This window comes from Tyto alba, unplaced genomic scaffold (assembly GCF_018691265.1).
Source record: "Tyto alba isolate M040663 unplaced genomic scaffold, T.alba_DEE_v4.0 Super-Scaffold_9, whole genome shotgun sequence".
Lineage (NCBI taxonomy): Eukaryota > Metazoa > Chordata > Aves > Strigiformes > Tytonidae > Tyto > Tyto alba.
The window spans coordinates 24,934,103-24,947,593 of record NW_024881330.1 but is presented as its reverse complement, the minus strand read 5'-3'; the positions used below and the strand labels follow the sequence as shown (position 1 = coordinate 24,947,593).

The window sequence follows — 13,491 nt, the reverse complement described above, 5'->3', positions numbered from 1 at the left end:
TAATCACAGATATTTTGAAGGATATTTTATTGTCGTAGCTGTAGTATTCTTCCAGCTTTGTCTGATCGTCCTATATCTAAAATCCACCATGACCTTGCAGAGTTTGGTAGTCTCAATGGGGTATGACAGTAAACAGGTAGCAAAAAACATTGCTCATCCTGTTATTGTGATTGTATAAATGCAGTTGCTGTTTATGTGATATAACAGCCTTGTAGTTTGCTTATGATGTATTTTACTTAAAGTATGGTGACCATTTGTTTTTGGTTTTTTTTTTTTTTTTTTTCTCAACTAGTTAAGTACCAGAATGGTCATTAACAGGTTTTTTCACCATCTGGGCAGAATAGAGCTCTGCTTAGTTGAGTCCTATGAATATTGGCATTTCTAGGAGTCATCTCCTTGCTAGGGAGGGCCCTACAGGAACTTTGTGATTAAACATCCAGTTGTGCTTCTGTCTAGGAGGGGAGATTAGAGCCTGAAGGGAACTTCAGTGGAAACTTCCACGTTTCCTCTCAGTCTCCAGCGTCCTCTGGGAAAACAGGCTTAAAGGCTTGCATTAAATTGGATTGTAAGTTTGGCTTAGGAAATAGCTCCGTTGATTGTAAAATACAAAGAAGCTTCTTGAATGGATTGAAAATGTAAATGAATGCAAACAGTTACTGCAGGCAGAAATGCTACTCAAAACCCTGATACGTGGGTCATTTTCATGGTTCCTGCTCCCCACATATGACCTTCAAATGGTCCAGGGGGTGCCTGTGTCCACCAAATTTCTGGGGTGGTTTGGAAGCTGTTGGCACAGGATGAAGCAAGGGTCTACCCCTGGGCATTAGCAGGAAGCTGTCTGGCTAGCAGAGGACAGTGAAGAAAGCACTTCAATAGATTGGCTTTCTAAGTTTATAACATCAGCTACATGGTACAGTTATACAGAGAGTATAGAGACATACAGAAAGGCATTTGGTTAGGAAAGATGGTTTACATGGGTCCCAGTCTTCACTTGACCCTCGTGTGACATTTAAAACTTAATGGCATTAAAATAAATCACATGCTCAAACTTTAACTGCTTTGCTGAGCTGAGGCATAAACAACCACATGAAAAAGAATTCTAAATTAGAGAAATTGCCAACTTTGCAATGACTTTCATCCATCTTACACAGTGTTTAAAAGAGAATGCAAAATGTAAAGGATTTATAAACCCAACAACCAATTTTAAAGCTATCAACTTTGTTAAGCAGTCTTTACATAATATATGCAGCCATATGCCTCATGTTAAAGCATAAATGAAATAAACTATATTAAAATATACAGAATATATACAAACATATACAGATATCCAATATAGGTATATAAGCCTTCTAAATTGAAATTCCCTAAGTAGGGAATCCCCTAAATAGATATCTGTGAATCACTGAACCAGGTTGATCACGGAGCCAAGAGAAGGGCTGCAAAGACGGAAAATACAAAAGTAATGGAAGAGTCTGTGTAACTTTTGAAGAAAGAAGTCATGCCTCACCCATGTAGCAGGGCTTTTTCAGGGGAGTTTATAACCATTTTTGTAGCTGGATCTGGTCAGCAAATTACAGTTGAGTCTTCAAAAGCTCCTGGATCAAAGACCCTTAGAGAAATAAGCTACTGTGAGATAAGAGGTATTTTCCTCTTGCAGAATAATACCTGATTAAAAGAAGGTAGAAATAAATTGTCAGTCTTCATAATGGAGAAAGGATTTATTAGGCTACCCAGCCATCTTTTTTTTGGCACTTTGGATGTTCACAAAACTCCAGGTTTGCTTCAAAAGGAGTGAATAGCATGAATAGCAAATTGGCAAAGTTTGCTGATGACTGCTTCAAATATTTCATATCAAATCTGATGCTGACTGTGAAAATGTCACAGTAATCTTATAGTAGAAAATGCCTAAGCAGTGCAACATCCAGTGACATTTTTGTGTCAATAAATGCAGAGTGATGCAGTATATGTGCTATGCATACAGGACAACAGGATCCACGTGAGTAATTTTCAAGAATGATCTAGGAATCACTGTGGATAATTGTTTGAAATGGTCAACTCAATTCCCAGGGCTGATAAAAAAACCACAGTGTTTTGTGCAGTTGGGGAGGGAAGAGATAAGAAATAGAAGGCATCCATAGGTACTGTGTTGTGATATGCCCCAGTCTCATCACGAGTCCTTTCACACGGTGGTGTTTGCAGGCACTGTTGGGCTTCTCATCTCAGGAACGGTGAAACATTATTAGAAAAGGGAGAAGAGTCACCAGCAGCCTGCCTCCTCAGAGATACTAAATAGTTTCTATAAGAGGAGGACTTTTCAGTTTGTGAAAAAGCTGCTGAGTTAGGGTTTGAGAAGAGTGTATTAAGCTCCATCAGTAGTAGAAGGAGAAGGTGAATGAAGAAAGGCAGGGTGCTTCTACAACAGCTCACAAAGCAAGAACTGTAGCATGCCCACATGAAATGCTCAGGCACACCATGCATTGCTACAGGGAGATGTGGAGGGCAGAGGTGTAAATAGGTTCAAAAATGGGATTCATGAGCCTGTGGAGGATCTCTTCACCCCAGGTAGCCAGCCTGCAAATGTGGGGTCATGTCTGGTCAGTGCCAGCTAGGAAGACTCACCCTTTTATTGTCTTTGTTTAAAAAAGGAGCCTTACTGATTTAAGACAGAGAGTGGATGAGTGGAGGAGGAGCTTCCAGTGCCTTTTACTATTGAAGCTTCATGTGTTTGATGTTTGTTATTTTTTTCCAGTCAAGGGCTGTTTAAGATATTATTTTAGAGTCTAGTCAACCTGTACTCTATGGAGTAGAACTGCTTCCTTCCCTCAGACCTCATTTCACAGGATTTCACGTGAGTTTAGATTGAAACCCCAGCTGTCACAGGTCCTTTGCCACAATGAGTGAAAGGTTAATGTGTTGCAAAAGTAACTGTGATAATCCTGAGCTGTAATTTAGTCTGTTTAGTGTATCCAGAGGATTAATTCTCAAATGCATTAAGCAAAACAAGAAATAATGCACACTTCATATTGTCTCCCTTACACTGTAGTCTCATTTAATTAGCCACTGAAACAACCAACTGAAAGCTTTCCCTCTGCCTTGTTGTTTGAATCATGAATTTTAAAGACTTTTGAGAGAATGACTCAGGAGGTGAAACAGCAGGGCTTCTGGTGTTATTTATAAGCTCTGTACTGGAAACTATTTCAGTGTCTGTAGCCATGAAACTCAAGCAATTTAGCCTGTAATTTCATCATTTGAGACTAAATGACAGGAGAACTAATGCTGTCAGCGCCCCACTAAACAGCATTAGCATTCTCCATTGTCTCCACTTACTTGAAAAATGGATAATGAAATAATTGGCATTAGAGCCAGCTATCAACCACAGGTTATCCCACGAAAGAAGAGGTTAATATGTGCACCAAAATACATGCAATACATGTCTGCAATAATTGAGTTTTCATTACAGTAATAGTTCTGAAGGCTGCGATTAAGTGAGGGCAGCTCACAGAACGTCTGTGCAACACCTAGCACAGGCAGCCAGGCGCTCCACGGGGCTTGCAGCAACGGGGATGCTGTGGCACGGGGGGAGCCTTCCAGCCAACCCACCCCAAACAGAACTGCTCTTGCAGCAGATCTACTCCCGGACCACTTAAGATTTGTGAATTTGCTGGGTTTCAGAAAGACACAAAATGAAACTAAAAAGTAGAATAAGAAATTATATTCCTGTTCACATCTTTTATCTGGTTTTGCTTTGGTAGCTCTTTGGCACACATCTTTTGAAGGAAAAATCATGTGTCTCCCCACCTCTGCCCTGTAGTTTTGATCTTTCAAAATGTCTGGGGCAGCAATACTTCAGCTATGAGAAGTGAGAGGCTATTCATTCTGCTACTGTATGGACATATGTGTAGCCCCACACCTCCACTTCATAGGGTTTGTAGGAGCACAAAACTGAGTTAGCTAGCACTCTGGTGTGAGGAGGAGAATGCTCTTATCTCAGTACTTATGCTTTCCTGGTACTTAGCAGTTTTTAACTATATAGAAGATTGTGATGTGTTCCTCTGCCTCTTTTTTTCCCTATTTCTAAGTACTCAATATAAAGGAAAAGGACATCTATATTTCATCAGGTATTGCTTTATTTCCAAGGCATTGTAGTTTTTTACTGTATTCCTGAATAGTGTCATTTGCATTAAAAAGGTCCAAGATTGGAATAAACTTGATAATGAAGTAAAGCAGTTTTTTCTTGTTTCTTAAGGAAAAAGCAAGAAACAAAAACAAACTTTAATACATGGGGAAAAAAGGAATCTGTTTTTTCTAGCTAGGAAAATCAATGCAGAAAAAAAAATAAGATTTCAAATAGGGTGTTTGTGTTGCCATCTTACTACAAGCAGTACCTTTGATAGTATGGAGATTTGTCTTGACAGGGAGAAGAAGCTCAAACACATAGGTACTTGGAGGTTGCAAGAGATACACACGTGTTATCTTGGGAAAGCCTTTTTTTTTAGCTTTGTAAACTTGTGGAAACATTGAGCAAAATATCCCTTGTTAAGGCATTACCAACTTTGCTGTTAAGAGGTATTACAGCTTGCTCAACAGGCCACTGGCCTAGGCTCAGATGTCTGGCATCTATTCCTTTCTCAGCTGCTGTGAGAAAGTGAATGTGCCGTTTCATCTATGCATGCCTCTCTCAACGAGCAGTCCCTCTTGTCTGTTTAGAGTGTGTGTTCTCCTGAGCTGGAGTCTTTTTTATCTAGAGAGTTATATATACTGTGTAAAATAGTGGAGTGGCAATTCTGTCAGCTCCTTTAGGGACTACTGTAAAATGAAGCCTAAACCAGTTATACATTGTTGTAATTCATTAGCATATTAACTTCACTATATATGGCAATGTGCATGTGGAGGTCAGTCTCCCAAAGATCTAACTGTAGTATTGAAGACCCAGTGTACCCAAGAGAGGTTATACAAACAGTGGGGAGTTTCCCATCATATTTGAAAGTTTCATGGAGTAGTTGTGCAGTTTACTTGAAAGCAAAGACAATTGGGAAGCCATTGATAGGGCTGTATAGCAAACATGTACTGACTTCAAGACTCACATTTGGCTTCCTTTGGCAATTAAATGCTATTTTGGATATAAAAAATAAGAGAAAGAAAATGTAGGGAGGTATGTAATGCAAATTGTTATACACTGAAAAAATAGTCTGGATTTCCTATACACTTTCCCCATTGAAGAGATCTGTGTTTTATGGAAACAGCCTTTGTAATCATTCTGATAATCAATAACAAGTCATTGTTTGCACAAATTACAATAATATTAATGCTTAAGTATCTGGCAATAGAGTTTAATCCTAATGATGACTTATCACAGCAGTATATATGAAGGCAGTAGTGCCTGACAGTGATTGACAAGAAGCAATGGTCATCACTGACATGTTCATCATTCATTTTGTGGTTCATTCATCCTTTTACCTCAATAGCAGCATCACATATTCTTAAGCTGGCAAGAAAAAAATGTGTCAGTTTACTAATGTGTGAAGAATTGGTGTTTAATGTGGACATATTGTAAGGCAGGTAAATATTCTGATCATTAGCTAATTAATATTCACAGTGTGCATTTCATGCCGAGATTATAAGATAGAAGGGATGGGCTGTTTTTCAGAATTCCTCTATGTACGTATGTGTATTTTCATCATTAAGCTCTTACACAGCTAATTACTGAAAATGCATTGTCAGTATCAATTACCAAAGCAACTGCTTCTACCTGCCTTATTCAGTGCATCAAACTGTGTATGAACTGGTTATGCAGAGACTCATGAAATGAGTTCAATATATGAATGAGCTTGAATTGAAGAATTTTCTTATGGTGTGTCAGGTATAAGAGACATCTGAATGAGCCAAGGAAATGGCACCATGGGTTAGAGAGTCCCACAGAATGGTTGAGGTTGTCAGGCACCTCTTGAGCTCATCTAGTCCAACCCCGCTGCTCAAGCAGGGTCAATTGCAGCAGGTTGCCCAGGACCATGTCCAGTCAGGTTTTGAATACCTCCAAAGATGGAGACTCCACAGCCTCTCTGGGCAACCTGTCTCAGTGTTTGACCACCCTCTCAGTGTGTTCTGGTGTTCAGACGGGATTTCATGTGTTTTGATTTGTGGTGATTGTCTTTTGTCCTGTTGATGGGCACTACAGAGGAGAGCCTGGCTCCCTCTTCTTCATTACCTCCCATCTGGTATTTATACAGATCTCTTCTCCAGGTCAAACAGCCACAGCTCTCTGTCTTTCTTCATATGAAAGATGCTTCAGTCCCTTAATTATCTTAGTGGCCCTGAGCTGGACTCCAGTAAGGAGCTCCAGATGAGTAGATGGAGGATGCCATTTCTGGAGATTGTGCCCCTGGTGCAGTGGCACAGGAGGTGTCATATCTTACTCCGGCTCCATGAGGTAGCTACCATCTGGGGCTAGGAAAGAAGGTTCTCTTGGCATGTTCATGACAGTACCTCGGGCAAGTTACAAACTGGGCAAATGGAGAGGATGGCAGGGTGTTGTGGTTTGAGCCCAGAGGGCAACTGAGCACCACGCATCTGCTTGCTCACTACTTCCCCCTCAGGGTTCATGAGGAGAAAATACAACAAAAGAGTCCGGAATCGAGGTAAGGACAGGGAGTGATGACTCACCTATTATGGTCATGAGCAAAGGACAGAGTTGTTTGGGGAAGAAAAGATGACATAAATTTAATTTGAACACCACCACCACCAGTCAGAGTAGGACGGTGAGAAATACAACCATGTCTAAAGACCTTCCCCCCAACCCTCCCTTCTTCCTGGGCTCAGCTCTTCTCCTGATTTCTCTCCCTTCTCCCCTACAGTGGCACAGGGGGGCAGCGGATGATGATTGTGGTCAGTTCATCACCCACTGTTTCTGCTGCTCCTTCCTCTTCAGGGGGAGGACTCCTCACACTTTTCCTGTGCTCCAGCATATTGTCCTTCTCACAGGAGACAGTGCACATGAGCTTCCTCCAACATGAGTCTTTCCCATGGGCTGCAGCTCTTCCTGGGCTGTTCTTGAGTGAGTCTCTTCCATATATCGCAGTCCTCCCAGCGACAAACTACAACAGTGGAGGATTCCCTCAGAGTCCTGGCCTTCTTTGGGTGTAGACATCTACTCCGGCATGGGGTCCTCCATGGGCTGCAGGTGGGAATCTGCTCTACCATGGACCTCCATGTGTTGCAGGGGGGTAGTCCTGCTGTCCCACCATGGGTTGCAGGGAAGTCTCTGCTCTGGAGCACCCTGCCCCTTCGTCCTCCTTTCTTCCACTGACCTTGTTTTTTGCATAGCTGTCCTCCTTGCAACTCCAACTCCTCCCCAGTTCCCCTTCTTAAATACGTTATTGCAGAGGCATAGCCAGTGTTGCTAATTGGTTCGGCCTTGGCCAGAGGCGGGTCCAACTTGGAGCCGGGGGAGCTTCAAGAAGCTTTTCACAGGGGACACTGCTGTAGCCCCCTCACTAGCTACCAAAACCCCGCTACAGAAACCCAATACACAGGGTTGGCAACAGTAGCATCAAAAGGTTGACAGATAACAGTTGTTATATTTGGTTGTTGCTTCTGGTAATTCACTTTAATAAAACAAAAAGCAGTGGACTGCTTTTGTGCAGTTTTATCCTGTTGCCCTGTTTTTCTCACAACTGCGTGACAGTGAATCAATTCATGAAGAAAAATTTGTGCTTGGTGGCAAAGCTTGGGAGATGGCAAATCTTCAAAGAAGGTGCAGCACATGGGGAATGGAGGAGGGATATTTATATATGAGCGACTAGTTGAATTGTGTGTAGCAGACCTGCAACGTCTAGGATCAGTATGTTTCCTAGGAGCTGGATTTGATCACAGGACACCTGACTGCTGTGCTAAGGGTACCCCTGTGATTAATGATTTTGTCAGATCAGATGACACCAAGTACCACCTCAAACCCCGCAGTGTAATTTGGGTTTTCAACAGGCATTTGATCACACAAGAGCATACGCTGGTTGTGCATGTTTTTAAAATTATTACATTTATGGAGTAAGTTGATCCGTTTGGCAAGTGCTTCCTTGCTCTATAATCTGAGGGCAAAATCGGTTTCATCTGCAGCCTGCTCAGCGTGCAGACTCACTAATACGTCAAATATAAGGAAACAAGCTCAGAAAGGTTTGAAAGCAGAAAACCAAAACAAAGTAAAAACTCACAGCCTCCACAACAAAGAAACCAGAAAGCCCAGCGTGAGAAGTTAGAGGCATTACCAAGTGTTTGCCTCCGACCCTAATTACACAACTATTTCCCACAAAGGGCAAGTAAGGTGGTATCTTGGTGTGACAATGAGAACCCTGCTTTAAATTCCTGAAAAGCACACAAGTCATGCTACCAAATACCAGACTGCTTGGCCCCAGCTGCTGCTCTGAACATGAGATCTGTCTTCTCTGGTCCCTCCACCAGACCCATGTCAATGGGTCCCACCAAGCACCTGGAGGGTCACAAGTGGCACTGGATAGCTGCCGTTAGGTAACTAACTGCACCACTGTGCTAAAGAGGGTTTTATGCCACTTTGTAATGGAATTATGAATTATCTATGTATTATCTTATTGAAGCTGTAAATGATTAGATATTTCCAGTTTTTAATTTCCAGTATTTTTGATGCATTCAAATAACAAGTACTGCATTTTTGGCAGCAGTTTTTAACATCCCTCTTTTCATGCCACACCACCAACTGCAACCATCTAGAAGCAGCTTCTTACTGATTTTCTTACTGGCCAGCAGTGTTCCTCATGTCATTTGCATCACTGTAAACATGAACAGACTGAAAAAGGACAATTAAAGAGGGTTGTTTGGCAAACATTCACTCTTTCTTTATGGGTATTCTTGCTCTGCAAACAAAGAGAGCAGCAAAGTGCATAAAACGTGACAGTGGAACACCCAGCCTGTTGCTTGATTCTCTGTTTGAATATTGGTTCCACCTGGAAATCAGAATTAAATATGTGATACATTTCTACATAACTTTTCCAATCTAAGAATTTTTTAGTAATTAATTAGACCTTTCAAACTCTTGTAAGTCTAGGTGTTGTTCTAGTCTTGTAAGTTCTAGGTGGCTAGTGTGGAGATGAGTGAATAATTTATAGGTCTATGAGACGGCTACTCATCTGTTTTACTTGACTGCTAGCTTATGTAGCTGGCAAAAAATAAGCCTCCATTTGTTACTGGCCGTTGTTCCTTAGAGAAATGTCACATCATAACAACAAAAACACTGCTTAGATCAATTTTAGGTGAAAGAACAAAATGGTTAGCAATTGGAGTTTTAAAACTTGTATCTAGGTGAGTTTTTCCAGTTTCTTTCAAGCTTCTGGAAGCAGTATGTTTGGGTTGCAGGCAGATTTTGTTTGAGAAGGGTTAATAATTCAGTGGCTGTCGAGGATATAGTACAGTCAGCTAGATGATGTGCTTTGAAACCTCACTGTTTGAAGCATTACGCAGAATTCTTCTCTCCCTGCCCCTGCCTTCTGTAGGATGGTTGCTTGTGCTCACAGCATTGCTACTTCTTTATTTAGGTGATCCAACATGACTGCAGTCCATGGGACCCTGCAGAATTTCCCTCTTCACGGTCATCTGCAGGGGCTGATGTCAGTCCTGGATGCTTTTACTGACGAAAGGGCACTATTCACTGTCTTGCTGCAGCCGGGCGACCTCTGGAAGCCACAAATATCTCCAGGCAACTAACATCAACATGGAGGAGTCTCAAGTTTGGAGCAGGAGACATAAAAATTGCTTGCAGTCATATCTGTGCCCCAGGGTGTTTCATGCCTAGAGGCTTGCGTGAGGCCCTTGGCTGTAAACTGTTCTTGTGCTCAAAGCCAAGTACATGGATTTTCACTTTTGTTTGTAATTACATAAGATAAAACTGCTTTCTTAGGGTCTTTTCCTTAGTCTCACAAGATGTTTGCAGGTCACTGACATCAATGCTAGCCCAAGACATGAAGGTAACAGCACAGCCAGTGTAGGAACCCCTCGATATTCTCTGTACTCACACACAGTGATGTTTCTTGTGCAGTAATTGCTTGATGTCAAAGTTAGATAATTTTCTGATTTTTAAAATCGTTTTAGAGAAAAAAGTCTGTTTCAGTATTTCAGGGAGTTAAACATTACAAAGCAAAGGGTATTTATCCATGTTCCATTCACACAGGTAAAACACTACTCTGTAAATCCATAGTTCCTGTGATTAGAGAGATGTCTACAACAGATGTTAGACAACCAATTTTTGTCTTGAGTCTTACAAAAGTGTTCAAAAATTGTAATGGGTTTGCCTCAGTGGCTTAACTTGTAATGTGTCTGTAGTGCAGAAGTACATCAGTTAAAAAATTTATCACTGTTATATGGTTGTATATATTTAAAAGAATTCAGAATCAAATTTTGAAAGAGTGCATGAGTTGACATAAATTTAATGCTAAAATTATTGCAACATAATTCATCACCTGTAACCTGCCTAGTGACTTCTGTGGGATTGCATTGCTTCAAATCAGTAGCAAACAGGTGTCTTAAGAGCACAAAGAGCCTCTTAAAAGGAAATCAATCACAATACTGTAAAACCATATGGTACAGCATTTGGTCTTCCTGCATATCATCTCTCTTATGAAGGGATCTTCATCTTAGATGGAATTATAATATGCATTACCTTTATATTCCTTCTCTCTAAAATAGCAGTGAAACAAGCAGTCCAACTCAGTCCCCATTACAGCAATAGAAACAAGCCTTTTAACCACAGTGAGAGCTGGACTCTGTCCTGAATGGCTATACGAGTGATCAAAAGATATGTATTATACAAATGTACGGTTATGCTGTGAGAAATTTTGCTTTCATTCTCTTCAAAGGCTTCATGCATCTCAGGAAAACCAAGAAAAATCATAACAGTAAGTCTTAAGAGCACACAGGAGTTTATCAAAGCCCTCATAACCTGATACTGATTTCCACTGCATATAAATAAATATATGAATAGTTTATTTACTTCATCTTTGTAATCAAACAATCCTGGTTTTTTCTGTCTTACTTGGCATGGTAGGAGTAGCCTCAGTCTGTGTTCCCACCTGGGGCCCATAGCTCTTACTCGTGAATTCACATCAGTGCTTGTTTTCTGGGTTTGATGGCCAAGTGAGGAGGGGGTCCTGTTGTGTTAGGTGGATCCTACCCTGGGAACTGTGCACCTCCCAGCCCTGATCAGTGGGCAGGCCAAGGGAATCAATGCAAAGGAATTGCAAGCCATGAATCAATGTGGTGGGGGAAAGTATCACATTTAATTGTTTTCAAAATTTGGGGTGGAATTCTGTTAACGATGGAAAGGGGTTTGAGATTAAAACAAAGCAGATGGAGGCTGATCAAATTGGAGAAGAAGAGGCAGGGGTAATGAACTGGCAGAGAAGAAATTGCAAGGGGACAGGGATTCAGAGAGGGTCAGTGGGGACTGGACCAGGCAGAGAATGTCCAGGGTGAAAATCCCCCACTAGCATTTCTGCTGCAGCACCCGATGGGATGGCAGCTTCTCCTGCTCCGCTTGGCTTTGGTCTGCTTTGGGACCTTGAGTGCCTCAGCAGCATTATCTGTGCTCTCTGAGCCCACATGGATTGGGGAAGATTAGTCCTTTCCCTGCCGGTGTGCCCCCAAAGGGTTGTTCCTGAATGGGAAGAACTGTGGTTTCACCCAACTTCTGCCCCAGCTGATGAGGACTCCCGACTGCAAGGATAATGTAGTCCTGGACTATCTGGATTACCCCAGGTTATCTGGAAATCTTCTCTGAGACAGCACAGGCTGCCGTGAACAGATGCTCAAAAGCAGGAGCAAATTCCAAAGCATTCCCTAACACAAATAACAGCAAGGAGAGGATCCATAACTCAGTCGTAACTCATCATTGGTGCAGTGGAATGAGGAACAGAAGAAGCACCACCGCATGTGGGGTCGCTGTAGGGGTTTTCCTGCTTGGACTCTGGTAGTCTTAGAGGAAAATGGATGTGTACTGCTGCTGAGGAAATGAGTCTCCCAGGGGAAGGTCAGTTTTTCCCCGGTGTGAATTTTTGCTGCCTCATGCTCACTCAAGTCAATTAACCCCACACCTACAAACTGCACATGCCACAGCTTTGTACAGTCATTATGTGGAACTTTGTACAGTTGCATGCCCAGGAATAAATTCCAGTTGATATTCTTCTTTAAATATTTGTATTCCGATAATGGAATAGTGCCCATTTTTCTCTGTAGGTGCCAGCTTGCATGATGACCTCAGTAAATACTTCTGGTTTCATCATTCTCAAGGGGACACAGTAACAGTTCAGGATCCAAACCAGATGAATCTTTGTGCTGCTGTTTGGACTGTTGTCTCCTATGTAATTGCTGACATGGAGGAGATGTTGCCAAGGTAATAAAACAGCAAGAAAGAAGATTTCTGTTCGTCAGTAAAGACTGTGAGTCCACTAATGCATGTGGTCTACAGCTGTGGGAAATTCTGTTTTTCAACCTGATTTTGTGCATGATTCTATCTGTTTTCCTCAAGGCACATGCTCTTTTACACGTTTCTGTTTCTTTTTGCTGTTTTGATATCTTCCATTTGTGATTTTCAATTTAAAATTCTTCTTTCAAGTACTTTAAAAATTTCTGATGAAGGTATGATACCTCTTTGACTATGATATGATAACCTTTTGTATGCAAAGTGGTCCTGTGCAGCAGGAAAAATATACCAAATAAATTTGTTGCATCAGATTAACTAATGTATTGAGTTATCGGTTTGTCTTCTTTTACTCTATGCATTAGAATAATGTACTATTAAGAAAACAACCCTTTCTTTTTACTCTCTTAAGATAATACTGTAGTTTCTATACAGTTTTCAGGTTACAGGAGAAATTAATCTTAGCTACTTTAATGGTAATATATGGTAAAATGGTCAAATAATGGTCAAAATGCTAAAATAATAGAGCTTTTAATACCTCATTCAGCTCCCGCTGTTAAATCTTGCTAAGGGTTGCTTCATGTGAGACTCAGATAAACCAGGACACAGAGGATAGGAAGCCAACCACAGGACTCCCAGATCTCCAGTGTTTCTTCGGGCACCTTCCCGTGGAAAGCTCTGTGTGTCCTTTTCTTTCTGATGAAAGACTCACCGTAGTGACATACAGAGATTTTCATATGGCAGTTTTTCTCTGAAATGCCATGATGTTTCAGAAACGGCATCCCAGCTGTGATTTGTGACCCTCACTACCTGCCAGCTGATATCCGAACAAAGTGTAAGAGCAGATTTTGATTCAGGGTCCTGAAGCCAGTCCCAGCTGCCCCTCTCTTTCGAGGATGCTCTCCCCTGCTGGAAGCTGGGCGGGAGGATGCTGGTACATGCACACTTTGATGGAGGAATTAATCTGGGAATTTGATTCTTGTATACTTTGTTGTGTTTTGATTTTGTGGGTTTTTTTCCTGCTCAAATATTATAAATATTCAGATGAGTTTCAGGAG

At 41.5% G+C, this 13,491-nt stretch overlaps 1 protein-coding gene across 1 annotated transcript in view; it reads left to right on the top strand.

The window, feature by feature from the left end:
• CPQ (carboxypeptidase Q) overlaps nucleotides 1–12,753 on the top strand; it is a 138,059-nt gene extending 125,306 nt beyond the window's left edge. The window contains exon 8 of the mRNA XM_032988025.2: nucleotides 12,250–12,753. Within this exon, the coding sequence (XP_032843916.1) occupies nucleotides 12,250–12,410 (161 nt within the window). The 3' untranslated portion in view covers nucleotides 12,411–12,753. The remainder of the gene's footprint in view (nucleotides 1–12,249) is intronic.
• The last annotated feature ends 738 nt before the right edge of the window (nucleotides 12,754–13,491 follow it).